Below are 18,650 nucleotides of genomic sequence, written 5' to 3'. Positions count from 1 at the left end.
CTCTGATGATGCAGTCTAGTCACCTCCTCTCTAGCATTTTGTTGCTCTTTCAGGTCTGTCTAACTTGTTTGTCTTTCTAGGTATGTGTTGAGAATTGAACGCAGAAAAAGGAGCTGTTTGTCTGATCTGTAATGTGATGTTTCATGTGCAGTCCAAAACTGCAGTGATTGCCATCTTAATCTAACAAATACTATGTTATGTGTTACAGGCGTCTGACGAAGTGGGTGTTCGCCCACGAAAGCTTATACTCCAATACTTTTGTTAGTCTGTAAGGTGCCACAGTACTGTTTGTCACTTTTTACAGATCCAGACTAACACGGCTACCCCTCTGATACTATGTTATGTGTGTGCTTCAGCTTTTTGAATAAACAAGCAAAGTATTTTGAAATTGTCTGCTGACTGGGCACATGCACAAAAGTAGACTATAGGCAGTGAGTGGTAGAGTGGCATGGGATCTACCTTCAGCAAATATTCAGTAGCTTCTTCTTTGTACTCCTCTTCTATTAGCCCCATCACTTCTTTGAATCCACAACATTAGGAAAAATCTTCGGCAGAATCCTGGATCATACGAGCATTGGAGTTGTTCAGAAATAACTCAAAGCTTGAATTTTCACTTACCAGTAAATACATAAGCCCAAAAATAGCTGTTGTTTGAGGTAATTAAAAAGGCAATTCTAAGTTTTATGACTAGAATGACTTTTTGGAGTACTCATTCTAAAACCAATTGACTAGATATTTGTTTTCCAATCCAGGAACTATTTTCCCAAGCTGTTTGCATACTATGTTCTTCATTTTTTTTTTTGCACTACAATGTAGCTTGGTACAGTCAAGAAGCCATGGAAGATTTTATTGAAAAGGCAGGTTATAATGTTACACTCTTATCTGTAGCTGAATGCTTTATATATATATGTGATTCCTTTTTTAAAGTGCGGAGCCTCAAAATGTTAGACAATGGACACTAAAAAACTGATTGGTAAATCCCTTCAGCCAGCAAGACCCGCACGCCACCTGTCTTCACAGCATGGTGAGTAACATGGCTAAAATCTGTTCATTTAACAAAGATTTACAGATTACCTGAAGGGAAATTTGAGGTTGTGCTGAATGTCTTCAGTACACTTCTATTTAAGGCTCATGGTTTAAAATTAGCTATGGGGAACACAGAAACAACAATACTGGGCCGAACGTAAGAACAGCCATACTGGGTCAGACCAAAGATCCATCTAGTCCAGTATCCTGTCTTCTGATGATGACCAATGCCAGGTGCCCCAGAGGGAATGAACAGAACAGGTAATCATTAAGTGATCCGTTCCCTGTTGCCCATTCCCTGCTTTTGGCAAACAGAAGCTAGGGACATGATCCCTGCCCATCCTGGCTAATAGTCATTAATGGACCTATTCTCCATGAAATTATCTAGTTCTTTTTTGAACCCCATTATAGTCTTGGCCTTCACAACATCCTCTGGCAAGGAATTTTACATATTGACTATACATTGTGTGAAAAAAATACTTCCTTTTGTTTGTTTTTAAACCTGCTGCCTGTTAATTTCATTTGATGACCCCCCTCTCAGTTCTTGTGTTATGAAAAAGAGCAAATAACACTCCCTTACTTACTTTCTCCACACCAGTCATGATTTTATAGACTTCAATCATATCCCCCCTTAGTAGTCTCTTTTCCAAGATGAAAAGTCCCAGTCATATCAATCTCGCCTCATACAGAAGCTGTTCGATACCCCTAATAATTTTTGTTGCCCTTTTCGGAACCTTTTCCAAGTCCAATATATCTTTTTTGTGACTACATCTGCACACAGTATTCAAGATGTGGGCATACCATGGATTTATACAGAAGCAAGATGGTATTTTCTATCTTATTATCTTTCCCTTTCTTAGTATTTCCCAAGGTTCTGTTAGCTTTTTTGACTGCTGCTGCACACTGAGTGGATGTTTTCAGAGAACTATTCACAATGACTCTGAGATCTCTTTCTTGAGTGGTAACAGCTAATTTAGACCCCCATCATTTTATATGTATAGTTGGGATTATGTTTTCCAATATGCATTACTTTGCATTTATCAACACTGAATTTCATCTGCCATTTTGTTGTCCAGTCACCCAGTTTTGTCAGATCCCTTTGTAACTCTTCATAGTCTATTTTAGATTTAACTATGTTGAGTTGTTTTGTATCATCTGGAAATCTTGCCACGTCACTATTTACCCCTTTTCCAGATCATTCATAAATATGTTGAAGAGAACTGGTCCAGTACAGACCCCTAGGGGACACCACTATTTACCCCTCTCCATTCTGAAAATTGACCATTTATGTCTACCCTTTGTTCCCTCTTTTAATCAGTTACCGATCCATGAGAGAACCTTCCCTTTTATCCCATGACAGCTTATTTTGCTTAAGAGCCTTTGGTGACAGACCTTGTCAAAGGCTTTCTGAAAATCAAAGTACATTATGTTCACTGGATCTCCCTTGTCCACATGCTTGTTGACCCCCTCAAAGAATTCTAGTAGATTGGTGAGGCATGATTTCCCTTTACAAAAAACATGTTGACTATTCCCCAACAAATTATGTTCATCTATTTGTCTGACAATTTTATTCTTTACTATAGTTTCAACCTGTTTGCGTGGTACTTAAGTGTGGCTTACTGCCCTGTAGTTGCTGGGATCACCTCTGTAGCCGTTTTTAAAAAATTAGTATCACATTTGCGATCCTCCAGTCATTTGGTACAGAAGCTGATTAAATGATAGGTTACCAACCAGAGTTGGTAGTTCTGCAATTTCACATTTGAGTTCCTTCAGAGCACTTGGGTGAATACTATCTGGTCCTGGTGACTTATTAGTTAATCAGTTTGTTCCAAAACCTCCTCTAATGACACCTCAATCTGGGATAGTTCCTCAGATTTGTTACCTTAAAAGAATGGCTTAGGTTTTATGAATCTCTCTCACAGCCTCAGCCGTCAAGACTGATACAAAACATTCATTTAGTTTCTCTGCAATGGCCTTTATTGTTCTTGAGTGCTCCTTTAGCATTTTGATTGTCCAGTGGTCAATGTAGGCCAGTATTCTGTTGTGGCTGTTGCCAGATGCTTCAGAGGAAATGAACAGACCAGGGCAGTTTGAGTGATCTGTCCCCTGTCATCCAGTTACAGCTTGTGGGAACTTTAGCCTTTGCTTGCATGCATGCAAAAATATATTCTTAGAGCTTGAATGAGATCCTAAAACATGTAGCAAATCCAGATGAAAACTGTCAAACCATAGTTTGGACTAGGCTTGTTGGAAGGCTTGCAAAGTTTTGTGAACTTGACCTCAACTCAGTTTGTAATAAAGCCCCAAAACTAGATGAATTTTTCTTGGATGTGGCCTCTGTATATATTCGTGGGATGCACCTCTGGATGAGACAGAGTTTTGAAACTTTCTACAAAGCAGTGCCAGTTTGACGGCTGCTTGAGGGAAGTACTGGCCATTCATAGCCAAGGTTAATTAGGAGACAACCATCCCCCAACTGCCTTAGTTTCTCCTTCATTGCAGCTAATTTCAGATACAGAAACCTCTCATGTTTTGGTGACTGTTTGTAATTTAGTTCTTTAGTAGTAGTTTAATCTTCATGGTTACTGTTCCAGACTGAGGTGAGCACAGCATCAGATGTCTTCTATACTGAACCCCAGGGGGTTGCATTTTAAGAAGTCTGTCTCTTGTCCTTTTCTTCTGTACTCAATGATTGATGTGACTTGAAGGTCAAAGTAATGGCTGATGCTTGGAATACTGATTTCATCCCCTCAGATCGCTCCAGCCCCAAACACGCTCCTTGGAAACCTAGTTAAGAACGCTTGAAACTCCTTCTCCCTAAATTCTGTGTCTCAGCACAAGTTGCTGTGACTTAAACTGTGTGTGTGTTTTAATTTACCTCACTTACCTAAGTGAAAATCGTGTGTGGACACACTTAAATTGTATTAAATCTGTCTGATACCAATTTAGCTTAAATTAGTAGTAAGATTATAAACCATGATTAAATTGATCAAGATTGTCCACACAAGGATTTGCAGTGGTTTAACTAAAGTCAGTTTAAAAACACGCTGTAACAGAGAAAAGGCTTTGAGGGTCTGCTCTTCAGATCCAGGTGGGTCTAGAGGTCTTGGATCTGGTCAGGTCTCTAACAGGCCCTAGTTAGCACCTATCCTACATCCCCATACCAGTTTTATTTCCTCCCTAAAATAGTATCTGAAATGCACTTTAACCAGACTGTTGATCTCATGCCTTTCTTCCCAAAAACTTTCACAGTGCCCCATACTCTGTCAAAAGAGCTTTAAGCTCCTATTCAGATACAACTAAGGCATTTAGGAATTTCCTTCCAGTGTTTCTCATATCTTTTGATATCAGGGACTGGCTTGCTGCCTTCTTAAACTGTGCCAGGGAAATTTCAGGGACTGGCCATTGTTTAAACAGTGTTTCTCAATCTGTGGATCATGGGGGTTAATGTGAGAGGAGTTTCCGTTTTGACACAATGTCCTTCTAAATGGATTAGGATATGTGATGTAACTTGTGTGACAGACCCAGACTAGTAGGGTACTGGAGTCTGGTAGAGGGCAAATATATGGCTCACTGAATGAGTAGTTTTCTGTTCCCTGAGTGACCAGAGCAGGGGCTGCACTAGAGTAATCAGGAACCTGCTAGAATTAATTAAGACAGGTTAGCTAATTAGGGCACCTGAGTTTAAAAAGGACCTCACTTCAGTTTGTGGCATGCATGCGAGGAGCTGGGAGCAAGAGGAGCTGAGAGTGAGAAGACATATTGCTGGAAGGCTGAGGAGTACAAGCATTATCAGGCACCAGGAGAAAGGTCCTCTGGTGAGGATAAAGAAGGTGGTGGGAGGAGGCCATGGCGAAGTAGCCCAGGGAGTTGTAGCTGTCGCGCAGCTGTACCAGGAGGCACTCTAGACAGTTGTAGTCCACAGGGCCCTGGGCTGGAACCCGGAGTAGAGGGCAGGCCCGGGTTCCCCCCAAACCTCCCAACTTCTGATCAGACACAGGAGGAACTGAGCAATAAGCGCAGGACCCACCAAGGTAGAGGAGGAATTCATCACACATTACACTTCAGCTAATGTATCAGTGCCTGATTGAACTAAGGTTCACTTTGCTAGGACTAAAGCAGCATATGGCTTGCCTTCACAACTTCTCTGTGTTGGAAATCTGTTAAGATATGAGTTTTCTCCTGACTTTAACTCAGTATTACTCTCCTAGGCTGGCATCAGAGGCTAATGCTTGCTTTTGGAGGGCAGTTCAACAGTCTGTCTAATTAGAACTCCTCACCCCACCATTTTGGGATTTGCATAGCTAGCTAATCTCCCACACTGAGAATAGGCAGAGGGCACCTTAAGGAAGGTTACCCTTCTCTGAGTTTTCCACTACATACTTACCTGCCATTATCCCTTTCCTGGATTTCTACTTCAAAGCATTGGATTCCGAGATTTGGTGGAAGGAATTGAGTTGGATAGGGACATGAACTTTTTCAGGGGTTCTGAAGCGCTGCATTGCCAGGATGTGAATCTACAGTTGCCCATTATAGTAAGTAACCTTTTCTTTATCATCATTTGGAATTTCTCATTTAAAATTTTGCTTCCAACAAGCAGTGTGGTAGAACAATAAAGACCTTGTCTACACTTGTGGCAGCGTGTAGTACTGTATATGTGGAGCTATAGGCCACAGTGAAAGACTCCAGAAGGGGAAGGCAGCAGGGAAAAGCTCTGGCAGTGGGGAGGTAGCAAGACACTACACTGCTAAAAATAGCAGTGTAGATGTGAGGGTCGCTGCTTGGGTATATAGAGACACATGTAGGATATATACACTAGGGTTCAGGTGTGTAGGGCACTCTACTCGCTTGAGCAGTGCTTCTCCATCTACACTGCTTTTTAGACTGATGTTTGGGAGTGCAGTGTGTTTACTCTTCATGCTGTCACAAGTATAGACCTACACAAATTAATCCAGAGCTGTTGCTGTAAAAATTGCACAAATAATTGTGTCCTCCTTAGGAATTACTCTCCCTAGTGACTGGATCATCAGCTGTCCTTGTCTACTGATGATGGTGCTGTTTAAGGGCAGGGAGAGGAGGCAGGGAATGTATGTTCACACAAAGCCCTGTCATCCTCTTAAAGGCCCTGTACTCCACTCTTAGGGTACGTCTACACTACGGGATTATTCCGATTTTACATAAACCGGTTTTGTAAAACAGATTGTATAAAGTCGAGTGCATGCGGCCACACGAAGCACATTAATTCGGTGGTGTGCGTCCTTGGTCCGAGGCTAGCATCGATTTCTGGAGCATTGAACTGTGGGTAGCTATTCCATAGCTATCCCATAGTTCCTGCAGTCTCCCCCGCCCCTTGGAATTCTGGGTTGAGATCCCAGTGCCTGATGGGGCAAAAATCATGGTCGTGGGTAGTTCTGGGTAAATGTCGTCAGTCATTCCTTCCTCCGGGAAAAGCAAGCGGCCTAGACAATCATTTCGGCGCCTTTTGTCCTGGATTGCCCTGGCAAACACCATAGCATGGCAGCCATGGAGCCCGTCAGATTTTTTTTACTGTCACCGGTATGTGTACTGGATGCCGCTGACAGGGCGATACTGCAGCGCTACACAGCAGCATTCATTTGGCTTTGCATGACAAGCTGCGGACGATTATCAGTTGTTCTGTACCATCTGCTGCTGTCATGGGTGCCCTGGCCAAGGTTGGCCGGGGGCGCAAAGACCAAAATGGGAATGACTCCCCCAATGTCAATTCCTCCTTTTATGGTATCTAAAAATAGTATGTTCTGCCTAGAATATGGGGCAAGTGTACTAGAGAACCAGTGTATCAGAGCACAGCTGCTCCCGTGTCAGATCCCGCAGAAATGATGAGCTGCATGCCATTCTAGGGGGTGTCCTGCCAACAACCGCACCTGTTTGCTCCCTCCTCCTCAAAACCTTCCTGGGCTACTGTGGCGGTGCCCCCCCCCATTTGTGTGATGAAGTAATAAAGAATGCAGGAAAGAAACACTGACTTGTTACTGAGAGAAAATGAGGAGGAGGCAGCCTTCCAGCTGCTATGATAGTCCAGGCAGTACAGAATCTTTTCTTGTAACATGAAAGGGAGGGGGCTGATGGAGGCTCAGACCTCCAGTTGCTTGATGAGGACGTTACCAGCCGTTCATGTACCATTTCTACTGGGATATGCCGGGAATCATTCCTATTTTTACTAGGGCACCCGCCCGGCTCAGCAGAGGCCAGCCACGGCACATGCACGGGCTCATGCCTAGGTCAGCTATCAGTCCTGCTGCACTGTGAACCGTCTGCACCGGCGGAGGGGAGGATGAGAGGATGCTACTGTTTACTGCTGCAGCACCGTGTCTATCCACGCCCCGCAGCATGCAGGTTACATAGGGTGACAGTATAAAAAGTTCCGAAAACAATTTTCCCACTTTCTATCATGGAGGGGGAAAGGGTGGGTAAATTGAACGAGATACCCGGAAATTACTGTTTGACCCTAGCAGGCACTGGGAAGCTCAACCAGGATGACAAATGATTTTGAGAGCTGCGTGACTTGTGGCGCATAGCTGGTGACGTGCACGTGGGTACCCCTGTCCCCGTTTCCCTCTCCATCGAGCGTGCCATTTGATCTTTGGGCTTTCCGTTACGCATGTCACGCAGCACTCGTGCGTGACTCATGTATCCAATAGCCTGGAGGTTTTTTTCAATGCTTTTGGCATTCGTGCTTCTGTAATGGAGCTCTGATCTAAGAACAGTTTGTCTCCCGTAGGTCCATTGCGGAAGTTCTTTTGTGATTTGGGACTGCTCACCACCGTGCTGATCAGAAGCTCCACGCTGGGACATTAAACAGGTAAATTGAAATTCCAAAAGTTCGCGAGGCTTTTCCTGTGCAGCCTTATTCACTCGCATTTCAAGTTCTAGAATCCGCTGTCCAGATCGGTCAAGTGAGAGGCACTAGTGGAGCCGCGCGAGCCATACATAAGTCGATGTTGCGGCCACACTAACCCTAATCCGATATGGTAATACCGATTTTAGCACTACTCCTCTTGTTGGGGAGGAGTACAGAAACCGATTTAAAGAGCCCTTTATATCGATATAAAGGGCCTCGTTGTGTGAACGGGTACAGCATTAAATCGGTTTAATGCTGCTAAAATCGGTTTAAACGCGTAGTGTAGACTAGGCCTTAGAGAAAGGAGAGTTAAAAGATTCTTTTCCTGTAAAGAATTGTTCTGCTTCTTTCTTAGAATCCAACTTCTCCTGTGGAATAGAGTTGAGTTTAATTATTTATTTCTCTTTTTGAAAAACTGTATCCAACTACAGTATTTCTCATTCTTTGCAGTTGTAACTGAAAAATGTCAATTTGTTACAAACACTTTGAAAATTGATATAATTGTAGATAGCATAAAGAAATAGCATTTTTTAAATTGCATTTTAGTGGGAAATGTTTCACATTTGTGATGTGAGAATGAGAACACAATATTATCACTACACATTTGTAAAGGATGTGTGGGGGGGAGAACTGTCGAAATTACAGCTGTTGCAGGGATTGAGAAATGCAGCAGTGCTACTGTAGATAGCAGCTAAATAACAGCATATTTTAGAATCCATAGTGTAATGTTGTTAAGATCTTGAAAGAAATGGAACAGTATCCCATAGTGCAGCATAATCAAAGCATTCAAGTAGTAACTGGTAAACTGTTTGTTAATTTCTTCATTATTGTCCTCAGATGGTGTGTAAAGAAAGTCCTTTTGACAAATGTGTCAAGATATGTTCTGAATGGACTCTTTGTTTTTAGCTTATTCTTACTCTTGTTCCAACAGCTTCAACAAGTACTTTCAACTTCCAACCTGAATTTCCATGCAGCACTCAAGTTTGTTTACGTAGCGAAGTTAGCTGGGTAAGCATTTAAATGAAGACTCAAGTCACCAATGAAAGATATTGGCTGTCTAAATCTATAAATGAACGTCATGAAACTACCATAAATTGTCAATCAATCAGTGAGAGATATTCTAGAATTGCACACTAAGCAGTTCAGTCTTGGAGATGTTCATGTTTAGTTTGAGGTAGGAAAATTCTTCCGTCACATGTGCACTAAGACATGGACGGTACATCTCCATAAATGACAATGTGGACTTGCAGATATGGCTTCTCTGGAAGCTTTCTTGTGTGTAGGTAACCGGTCATTTACTCATTTTTTTTTCTACCCGTTTTATCATGTTTGTTATACTTACAAAGTGGTGGCAGTAATTTTTATATTCCCTTTTATGTGAAAATATGCTCAACACATTTGAGGCAGCAAACTTCACAGAATTTGGATTAAAAGTTTCCTCCAAATATGCATCCTAAATGTTTGTTAGATGAACTTTTGCTGTGTCTCCTGTGTTTAGGACAGACTGTGGTATTTATTGGGTAATTGTGTTCTCGGCTTATTCTGAGGGCCAGCTTAGAAAGATCAGCAAAAGGTGCTTGTTCTTTGTACTCTTAACCTCTATTTTCTTCTGACTCGCATCTGTTTTTTCAATACTAATTCACACTGACTACCCACTCAAGCAATGACTGTGAACCTCATATCACAAAACTTCTACTAAAATAGACATAAAAACAGATATTTTAACAATACAAAATTATGCTTTTTCTAAAACTTGCTGTTGCTGTCTATCTGTTGGAATGTATCATGTCCAGTCTGACTTGGCGCCTACCATTGGTGTCTTGAGTGACCCAGAAAGATTTCAGTAATAAATCAGTGACTTCTTCTTCAAGAATCTCAAGTGTCTGGGCACCACTTCTTTTGCCTTCCATAGATTAGGTTAATCTCTACTTTCTGCCTCAAAACGTTGACAAACATCTGTGGATTATTCATTTGTACTGTAGTAGAGGCCAATAATAAAGGTTTGAGGCCCACTTTCTCAGGTGTTGTACACAAAAAATGAAAAGACAGTCTCACCCTAAAGATCTTGCAAGTCAAACTGACTCCTTTTTCTAGTGCACTTTCCTGGGAATTCCTTGAAAGAATGTTGCATAGATCTACAGACTACTTCCTCTTTCAATCCATCCCCATAGCACAGATGGAAGGTGACCCTTATTTGGACAGCTGCTGTTGAATCCAGTCTTACCTGAGCAACTTTACAATACCGATTGATCTGTTGGAGCCTTCACTTCTGTGCATACGCTTCACTGTAAAAAATATGGTAATTATAATAGCAGATGGGCATGTATCTGGCTTGCAGACACACAGTTGCCTAGCTTGTGCCCATAAGCTTGAGTTTTGAAAAATTTGACATCTGATTTGTTTTACATCTGAATCGTCCATGGAGATAGATTCTTGGGGTTTTACGCTCTCTTTTAGAGTTGAGGAGTGCATCTCCTTTAAAGGGATGGGTATCCAAAATCAGTTATGGGGAGGAGTAAATTCAAAGAACTTGCCAGTCCAAGACTTTTATTCACAGCAGTCAAGTGTATAGTTTTTACAAGATATGTTGGTCAAATCAATCTCTCTTTAAATCTTGGAGGGAATTTAGAGCCTGGTACTTCATCTCTACATGGTTGGATTCAAGTTAAAAATAGTGTGATTGTACCCAGTGTGATGGGGTGTCTGCCCCACACTGGCATGCAATACTTGAGCCCTAGGGAGACTGTGTTAGAAGCAGCCAATAGGAGAGAGGATGTGAGGAGCAGTGAATCAGGGCCCAGCTGACCCATATAAAAAGAGCTGCAGGACAGCACGAAGACAGTTACACCCTAGAGCTCAAGGAGAGAGGACTAGATGCCTTGTAGGTGGAAGGAAGCTAGCACCCTGGACATAGCAGTGCTGGGCAGGAATAGGGGAGCAAGAGTGAGCTCCTGGCTGGCTGCTAGGTCTGGTGAGGCCCTGAGATAAGGGCTAAGAAATAATAATAATAATAAGAGATATACCTATCTCATAGAACTGAAAGGGACCCTGAAAGGTCATTGAGTCCAGCCCCCTGCCTTCACTAGCAGGACCAAGTACTGATTTTTGCCCTACATCCCTAAGTGGCCCCCCTTCAAGATTGCACTCACAACCTTGGGTTTAGCAGGCCAATGCTCAAACTACTGAGCTATCCCTCCCTGCAAGGTGCTGGGACTGTGGGGAAGTGGCCCAGGGAAATGTACTGAGGATTTGGAGGGGACTTCGCACATGTCTGCCATCTACAGAGTCCCTGGGTGGGGACCTGGAGTAGTGGTTGGGCCTGGGTCTCCTCTTTCCTTTCCCCCCACTTGCCCCTGGGGAAATGGCAGGACAATTGACTTGCAGGGCCCCTGGAAGGAGGGAGCACAGATCATGACACAGCTGTGTGCTGTGTCATGAAGAGGATGCTATGTTCCTTGGAGGACATGGATCTGGGAGCAGATGTGATGGCAGTTGAGGCACCATCAGGAGAAGGCATATTGACCTGCGGCCCTAATTCCCAAGACAGCCAGCAGGATGTACCAGTGTGGTGAGTAGAGCCCCGTCACACCCAGACTTTATTTTATGGCTAAGTAAACAAACGTACATATTTGGAAATCAAAATTCAGGTATAGTTCTGAGGTAAAAATATGGCTATTGGGTCCATAGTTCACTGCTTCATTACACAGTCATCTTATACAAGGTGATGTGCATAAAGGTGGTTGGCAATTGTCAAGCAGTCTTTTCTGAGCCACACTAGCAGCAGCAGATGAGTGCTCGGTAATCACGCTGTTGCATTCCTCTAGGCTTTTCATATGTACATGATTTTTAATCTACAAAGGGCATTGTTTCATTTGTTACTGTGCTCTTGCATGACATAGTAATGACAGCAGCAGTATGATACGGACTAGAATTGTGCAGTGCTAGTTTAACATCTAGTCAGCAGCAACGTGAGCTATTCTAGATGTGTGCAAGTATTTATGATGAGGGGTATCTTGGGGTTTTTTTTGGGTGGTCGTGGAATACAGTATGACGCACAGGCACATGCTTCTGCGGCCAATGTAAACTGCTTCCAAATTAGAAGAGCCTTGCATTTCTATTGCCTTGTCAGGAAGATTTACTAGCTTACTTCAAAAGGTAGACTGACAGACGGAAAAGATTTGTCCTAGAATTCTGGTCCTAACAAACTCATTTGTGTGTAGCCAAGAATTCAGAGATACTCTTATCACATTTTAAAGAATCTCTTCTCTAAAGATGTGGCTGAAAACACTACACCCTCTACAGTATGTGCCTCGTGCCTCAACAAGGCACATTTTAATGAACTCAAAGTTCTAAAGCTATCTTTTGCTGCCTTAGGGTACGTCTACACTGCACGATTATTTCGAATTAGCTTAAACCGATATTACAAAACAGATCTAATAAAATCGGTTTAGCGCGTCCACAGTGGGATCCCGAAATCGATTGTTTGCGTCCATGGTCCAAAGCTACCATCGATTTCAGGAGCGGTGCACTGTGGGTAGCTGTTCCTCAGCTATCCCATAGTTCCCACTTCCGTGTTGAGAGCACAGTGCCTGATGGGGCAGAAAACACTGCCCCGGGTGGTGCTGGGTACAGCCTCACCCCTCCCTTTGTGAAGGCAGCAGACAACCCTTTGGCGCCTTTTTCGCGGAGTGCATTGAGCAAACGCCATAGCACAGCAATCTTTCCCTTTTTTTTTTCACGTGGTGGTGGGGGGAAATAAACTGAGGAGCTGTTCCCTGAACCACGCCAGACACTGTGTTTGAACCTACAGACATTGGGAGCTCAGCCAAGAATGCAAATAATTTTCAGAGACTGCTGTGGACTGTGGGATAGCTGGAGTCCTCAGTACCCCCTCCCTCCCTTCATGAGCGTCCATTTGAGTCTCTGGCTTCCCGTTACGCTTGTCACGCAGCGCTGTGTATCCTGGAGTTTTTTATTCAAACGCTTTGGCATTTCGTGTTCTGTAACGGAGCTGGATACAACAGATTTGTCTCCCCATACAGCGATCAGACCTAGTATCTCCCGTACGGTCTATGCTGGAGCTCTTTTTCGATTTCAAACTGCATCGCCAGCCGTGCTGATCAGAGCTCCACGCTGGACAAGCAGGAAATGTAATTCAAAAGTTCGCGGGGCTTTTCCTGTTTACCTGCCCGCTGCATCCGAGTTCAGATTGCTGTCCAGAGCGGTCAGTGCTGCACTCTGGGATGCCGCCCGGAGGCCAATAACGTCGATTTCCGTCCACATGAACCCTAATCCGAGTTATCACTATCGAATTTAGCGCTACTCCTCTCGTTTGGGAGGAGTTCCGAAATCGATTTAAGGAGCCGTTTAACTCGATATTAATGACGACGTCGTGTGAACGGATACAGCGTTAAATCGGTATATCGGCCATTAAACCGATTTAAAGTCGCAGTGTAGACCTGGCCTTAGAAGAGAAATCTGGAAACTCCTTAGTGCTTCTGCCTAGTTTTAGAAGGTTCATTTGTGTAGCTGTGTCTGTCTTAGCCCTGGTCTACACTACAAGTTTAGGTCGAATTTAGCAGCATTAGATGGATTTAACCCTGCAACAATTCACACAACAAAGCCATTTTTGTCAACTTAAAGGGCTCTTAAAATCGATTACTATATTCCTCCCTGACGATGGGATTAGCACTGAAATCAACATTTCCGGGTTGAATTTGGGGTAGTGTGGATGCAATTTGATGATATTGGCCTCCAGGAGCTATCTCGGAGTGCTCCATTGTGACCACTCTGGACAGCACTCTCAACTCAGATGCACTGGCCAAGTAGACAGGAAAAGCCCCGCGAACTTTTGAATTTCATTTCTTGTTTGGCCAGTGTGGCAAGCTGATCAGCACAAGTGACCGTGCAGATCTCATCAGCAGAGGTGACCATGGAGTCCCAGAATCTCAAGAGCTCCAGCATGGACCTAATGGGAGGTACTGAATCTGATCACTATATAGGGAGATGAATCTGTGCTATCAGAACTCAATTCCAAAAGATGAAATGCCAAAATATTTGAAAAAAATCTCCAAGGGCATGAAGGACAGAGGCTATAACAGGGATCTGCAGCAGTGCCGCGTGAAACTTAAGGAGCTCAGGCAAGCCTACCAAAAAAACAGAGAGGCAAATGGCTGCTCCGGGTCAGATCCCCAGACATGCCACTTCTATAGTGAGCTGCATGCAATTCTACAGGGTGCCCTACAATTACCCCAACCCTATACATGGACTCCTGCAAGGGAGTCTTGCGCAACAGGGATGAGGATTTTGGGGACGAGGAAGATAGCGCACAGCAGGCAAGCAGAGAAACCCTTCTCCTGGACAGCCAGGAACTGTTTATCATCCTGGAGATAGTACCCTCCCAACCTGGGCTCCCGGATCTTGAAGGCGGAGAAGGGACCTCTGGTGAGTTTACCATTGTGAATATAATGCACGGTTTAAAAACAAGCATGTTTAATGATTGATTTGCCCTGAAGACTTGGGATGCATTCATGGCCAGTACAGCTACCAGAAAAATCTGTTAACGTGTCTGGGAATGGAGCAGAAATCCTCCAGGGACATCTCAATGAAGCTCTCATGAAGGTACTCCCAAAGCCTTTGCACAAGGTTTCTGGAGAGGGGAGCCTTATTGTGTCCTCCATGGTAGGACACTTTACCATGCCAGGCCAATAGCACGTAGTCTGGGTTCATTGGATAAGAAAGCATGGCTGCGTATGGTTCTTGTGTTTGCTGGCATTCAAGCAACATCTGTTTTTTCTCTCTCTGTGTTATCCTTAGGAGAGTCATATCATTCATGGTCACCTGGTTGAATGTCCCCTTAATAAAATTCACCTTTTTCAGAGGCAGCCATTCCTGCTGGGTTGTTTGCCTGTGGCTGAAAAGAAGTCATCCCTACGGTTAGCCACGCTGTGGGGAGAGGGGTGAAGCACTCATCCCAGAGAATTGGGTGTGTGGATGGGGTTTAGTTGGGTTTGTACTGCATGTTAACCTGAAAAATGCAGCCCCTCTTCTTAAATGGCCCAACCCATTTTAAATGGCCAACCGAACGGGTGCTTGGTATGGGAAATGAGGGCACTGCTCTTTGAAACCATTCCCACATGTTATGAAGGTTAAAGAAGCCAAAAGACTCTGGCTTACCATGGCTGCCTGCAAGCTGAATTCTGTTGCCCGGATCTGCATGTATGATCTCTCACACCAAACCATCAGGCCCTCAATATAGGAGGCAAAATGCGACCTTGTAAAGAAAGCTCATGTGCTATGTAATGTTAACAGCTTGGTTCACCATCAAAGAATCTACCCATTGTTCTCTAAAATGCTACTCTCCCTTTTTTCCTGCCACAACTGCAAATGTTTCAACGCTCCCCCATCATCTCCGTCTGAGAGGCTAGCACAGATAAGGCGAAAAAAAATGCACTCGTGATTAAATGTTCTCTGAGCTCATGCAATCCTCCCGCACTGAAAGAGCCCGGCAGAATGTGTGGAGGCAGACAATGTCAGAGTCCAGGGAAGCACAAAATGAACATGAGTACAGGAGGGATGTGCAAGAGGACAGATAGCTGGAGCGAGAGGATAGGTGGTGGCAGTGTGATGAGAGGAGGCAGGACGCAATGCTGAGGCTACTGGAGGATCAAACTGATAGGCTCTGACGTCTGGTTGAGATGCAGGATAGGCAGCAGGAACACAGACCGCTGCTGCAACCTCTGTATAAGCAACTGCTCTCCTCCCCAAGTTCCATAGCTTCCTCACCCAGATGCCCAAGAGCGTGAGGGGTGGGGACCTTCAGGCACCCAACCACTCCACCCCAGAGGACTGTCCAAGCAACAGAAGGCTAGCATTCAATAAGTTTTGAAGTGCAGTGTCTCCTTGTCCTTCCCTCCTCCCCCACCCCTTCTGGGATGCCTTGGCAGTTATCCCCCTATTTGTATGACAGATTAATAAAGAATGCATTGAATTTGAAACAACAATTACTTTATTGCCTCTGCAAGTAGTGATCGAAGTGGGGAGGGGAGGGGAGGGCAGTTGGCTTCCATGGAAGTAGAGTGAACCAAGAGGCTGGGTTTTCATCGAAGAGAAACAAACAGAATGGTCACACCGAAGCCTGGCCAGTCATGAAACTGGTTTTCAAAGCTTCTCTGATGCGCAGCGTGCCCTGCTTTGCTCTTCTAATCGCTGTGGTGTCTGGGTGCACATAATCAGTGGCCAGGTGATTTGCCTCAACCTCCCACCCTGCCATAAACATCTCCCCCTTACTCTCACAGAGATTGTGGAGCACACAGCAAGCAGCAATAACAATAGGAATATTGGTTTCGCTGAGGTCTGAGTCAGTAAACTGCACCAGCGCGCTTTTAAACGTCCAAATGCACATTCTACCACCATTATGCACTTGCTCAGCCTATAGTTGAACAGCTCCTGACTACGGTACTGTCCAGGCTGCCTGTGTACGGCTTCATGAGCCATGGCATTAAGGGGTAGGCTGGGTCCCCAAGGATAACTATAGGCATTTCAACAACCCCCAGTGGTTATTTTCTGGTCTTGAAAGTAAGTCCCTTGCTGCAGCTGTTCAGACAGGCCAGAGTTCCTGAAGATGCGAGTGTCATGAACCCTTCCCAGCCATCCCACGTTGATGTTGGTGAAATGTCCCTTGTGATCCACCAGTGCTTGCAGCACCATTGAAAAGTACCCCTTGCAGTTTATGTACTGGCTGCCTTGGTGGTCCGGTCCCAAGATAGGGATATGGGTTTCATCTATCGCCCCACCACAGTTAGGGAATCCCATTGCAGCAAAGCCATCCACTATGACCTGCACATTTCCCAGAGTCACTACCCTTGATAGCAGCAGCTCAGTGATTGCATTGGCTACTTGGATCACAGCAGCCCCCATAAGTAGATTTGCCCACTCCAAATTGATTTCCTACTGACTGGTAGCTGTCTGGTGTTGCAAGCTTCCAGAGGGCTATTGCTACTTGCTTCTCAAATGTGAGGACTGCTCTCATCTTGGTATTCTTGTGCTTCAGGGCAGGGGAAAGCAAGTCACAAAGTTCCATGAAAATGCCCTTACTCATGCAAAAGTTTCACAGCCACTGGGAATTTTCCCAGACCCACAACACTATGCGGTCCCATTAGTCTGTGCTTGCTTCCTGGGCCCAGAGTTGGCGTTCCACGGCATGAACCTGCCCCATTACTACCATGATGTCCAAATTGCCAGGGCCCATACCATGAGAGAAGTCTGTGTCCATGTCCTCATCACTCTCGTCACCATGCTGCCATCGCCTCTTCGCCTGCTTTTGCAAGTTCTCGTTCTGCATATACTGCAGGATAAAGCGCGAGGTGTTTACAATGCTCATAACTGCCACAGTGATCTGAACGGGCTCCATGCTTGCCATGGTATGGTGTCTGCAGGAGAGCAGAGTTGCAGGGGAAGTGGTGGTTGGATGACTAGTTTTGCAGACCTACTGCACCCTTTGCAGCCAGAGCAGAGAGGCAGCGGAAGCGGTCATTTGATGACATTGGTTAGCAGTCCTACTGCACCATCTGCTGAAAGCAGTATGGCATCTGCATGGAAAAAAGGCATGAAATGATTGTCTCCTGTTGCTTTCAAGGAGAGAGGGGCGACTGATGACATGTTACCAAAACCACCCACGGTAATGTTTTTGCCCTATCAGGCACTGAGAGCTCAACCCAGAATTCCAATGGGCAGCGGAGACTGTGGGAACTGTGGGATAGCTTTCCACAGTGCAACACTCCGAAAATCGATGCTAGCGTTGGTACTGTGGACACACTCCACCGACTTAATGCACTTAGTGGGGACGCACACAATCAACTATATAAAATCACTTCCTAAAAAATCAACTTCTATAAATATGACCTAATTTCGTAGTGTAGACATACCCTAAATCTGCTGTATTAGAAGTCAGTGTTCTTACTAGTTCTTCAACCAAAAATGGCTTTTTAATGGACTTTACTCAGCCATGCTGGTGAGGATCATTCACATAATTGCTCTTTATCTAAAGATACTTGTTATGAAAGATGAGTGGCCATCTCACCTTTTTTGCCCCCTGAGTTTGAAGATTTGTTTATTTTTCTAATTTTTATTTGTACAAGGTTGATTGATTGTAAACGCTACAATGTCTTCACCTGTTGCTGCAAAATCAATGGATAATTAAACACTAAAAGAGCCTACATTCTCTTGTCTGAGTTGGAGGAATCAACTTCTTTAGAACGTTCAGCTTTGATCACGTATAGGGATATGTGTCACGATGCATGGGTCCATCACAATGTATAGTTTTGGACAAACAAATACAAGCAAGAAACTTCTTCTCTTGCACATTCTATTCTCGTTGACAGTATTAGAGACAAAGTATGACCTCCTGGAACTTTCTATCAATCTAGATCAGTGGTCCCCAACCTTTTTCATCTGGCGGGTGCCAGACAATGAGCCACTGAGGACCGTGGTGGCAGACGAGCATCCGCTGAAATTCCGCCGACAAGCGGCAACGTCAATAGGCATCACCACCAAATGCTGCTGACAAGTAGCATTATCCAGAGGCATAGCTGCTCAAATACCTCTGAAAATCGGCGGTATTTTGGCGGTGATACCTCTGGATGATGCAGCTTGTCGGTGGCATTTCGGCGGATGCTCGTCCGCTGGCCAGTACGCGGGCGCACATAGATGCCCTGGCAGGTGCCAGGGCGCCCATGGGCACTGG

The 18,650-nt window shown here is 44.5% G+C and overlaps 1 protein-coding gene across 1 annotated transcript in view; it reads left to right on the top strand.

Annotated features, from left to right (window-relative positions):
* Window positions 1-951: 951 nt before the first annotated feature.
* The window catches only part of C2H8orf88 (chromosome 2 C8orf88 homolog), a 74,481-nt gene continuing 56,782 nt past the window's right edge, over window positions 952-18,650 (top strand). Inside the window, exons 1-2 of the mRNA XM_032795325.2 lie at window positions 952-1,024; window positions 8,838-8,914. Coding sequence (XP_032651216.2) covers window positions 952-1,024; window positions 8,838-8,914 — 150 coding nt within the window. The remainder of the gene's footprint in view (window positions 1,025-8,837; window positions 8,915-18,650) is intronic.

The sequence above is a fragment of the Chelonoidis abingdonii genome, chromosome 2 (genome assembly GCF_003597395.2).
Source record: "Chelonoidis abingdonii isolate Lonesome George chromosome 2, CheloAbing_2.0, whole genome shotgun sequence".
Classification (NCBI taxonomy): Eukaryota; Metazoa; Chordata; order Testudines; family Testudinidae; genus Chelonoidis; species Chelonoidis abingdonii.
Note: the sequence above shows the minus strand (reverse complement) of the source record. Positions and strands in the feature narration are given on the sequence as shown.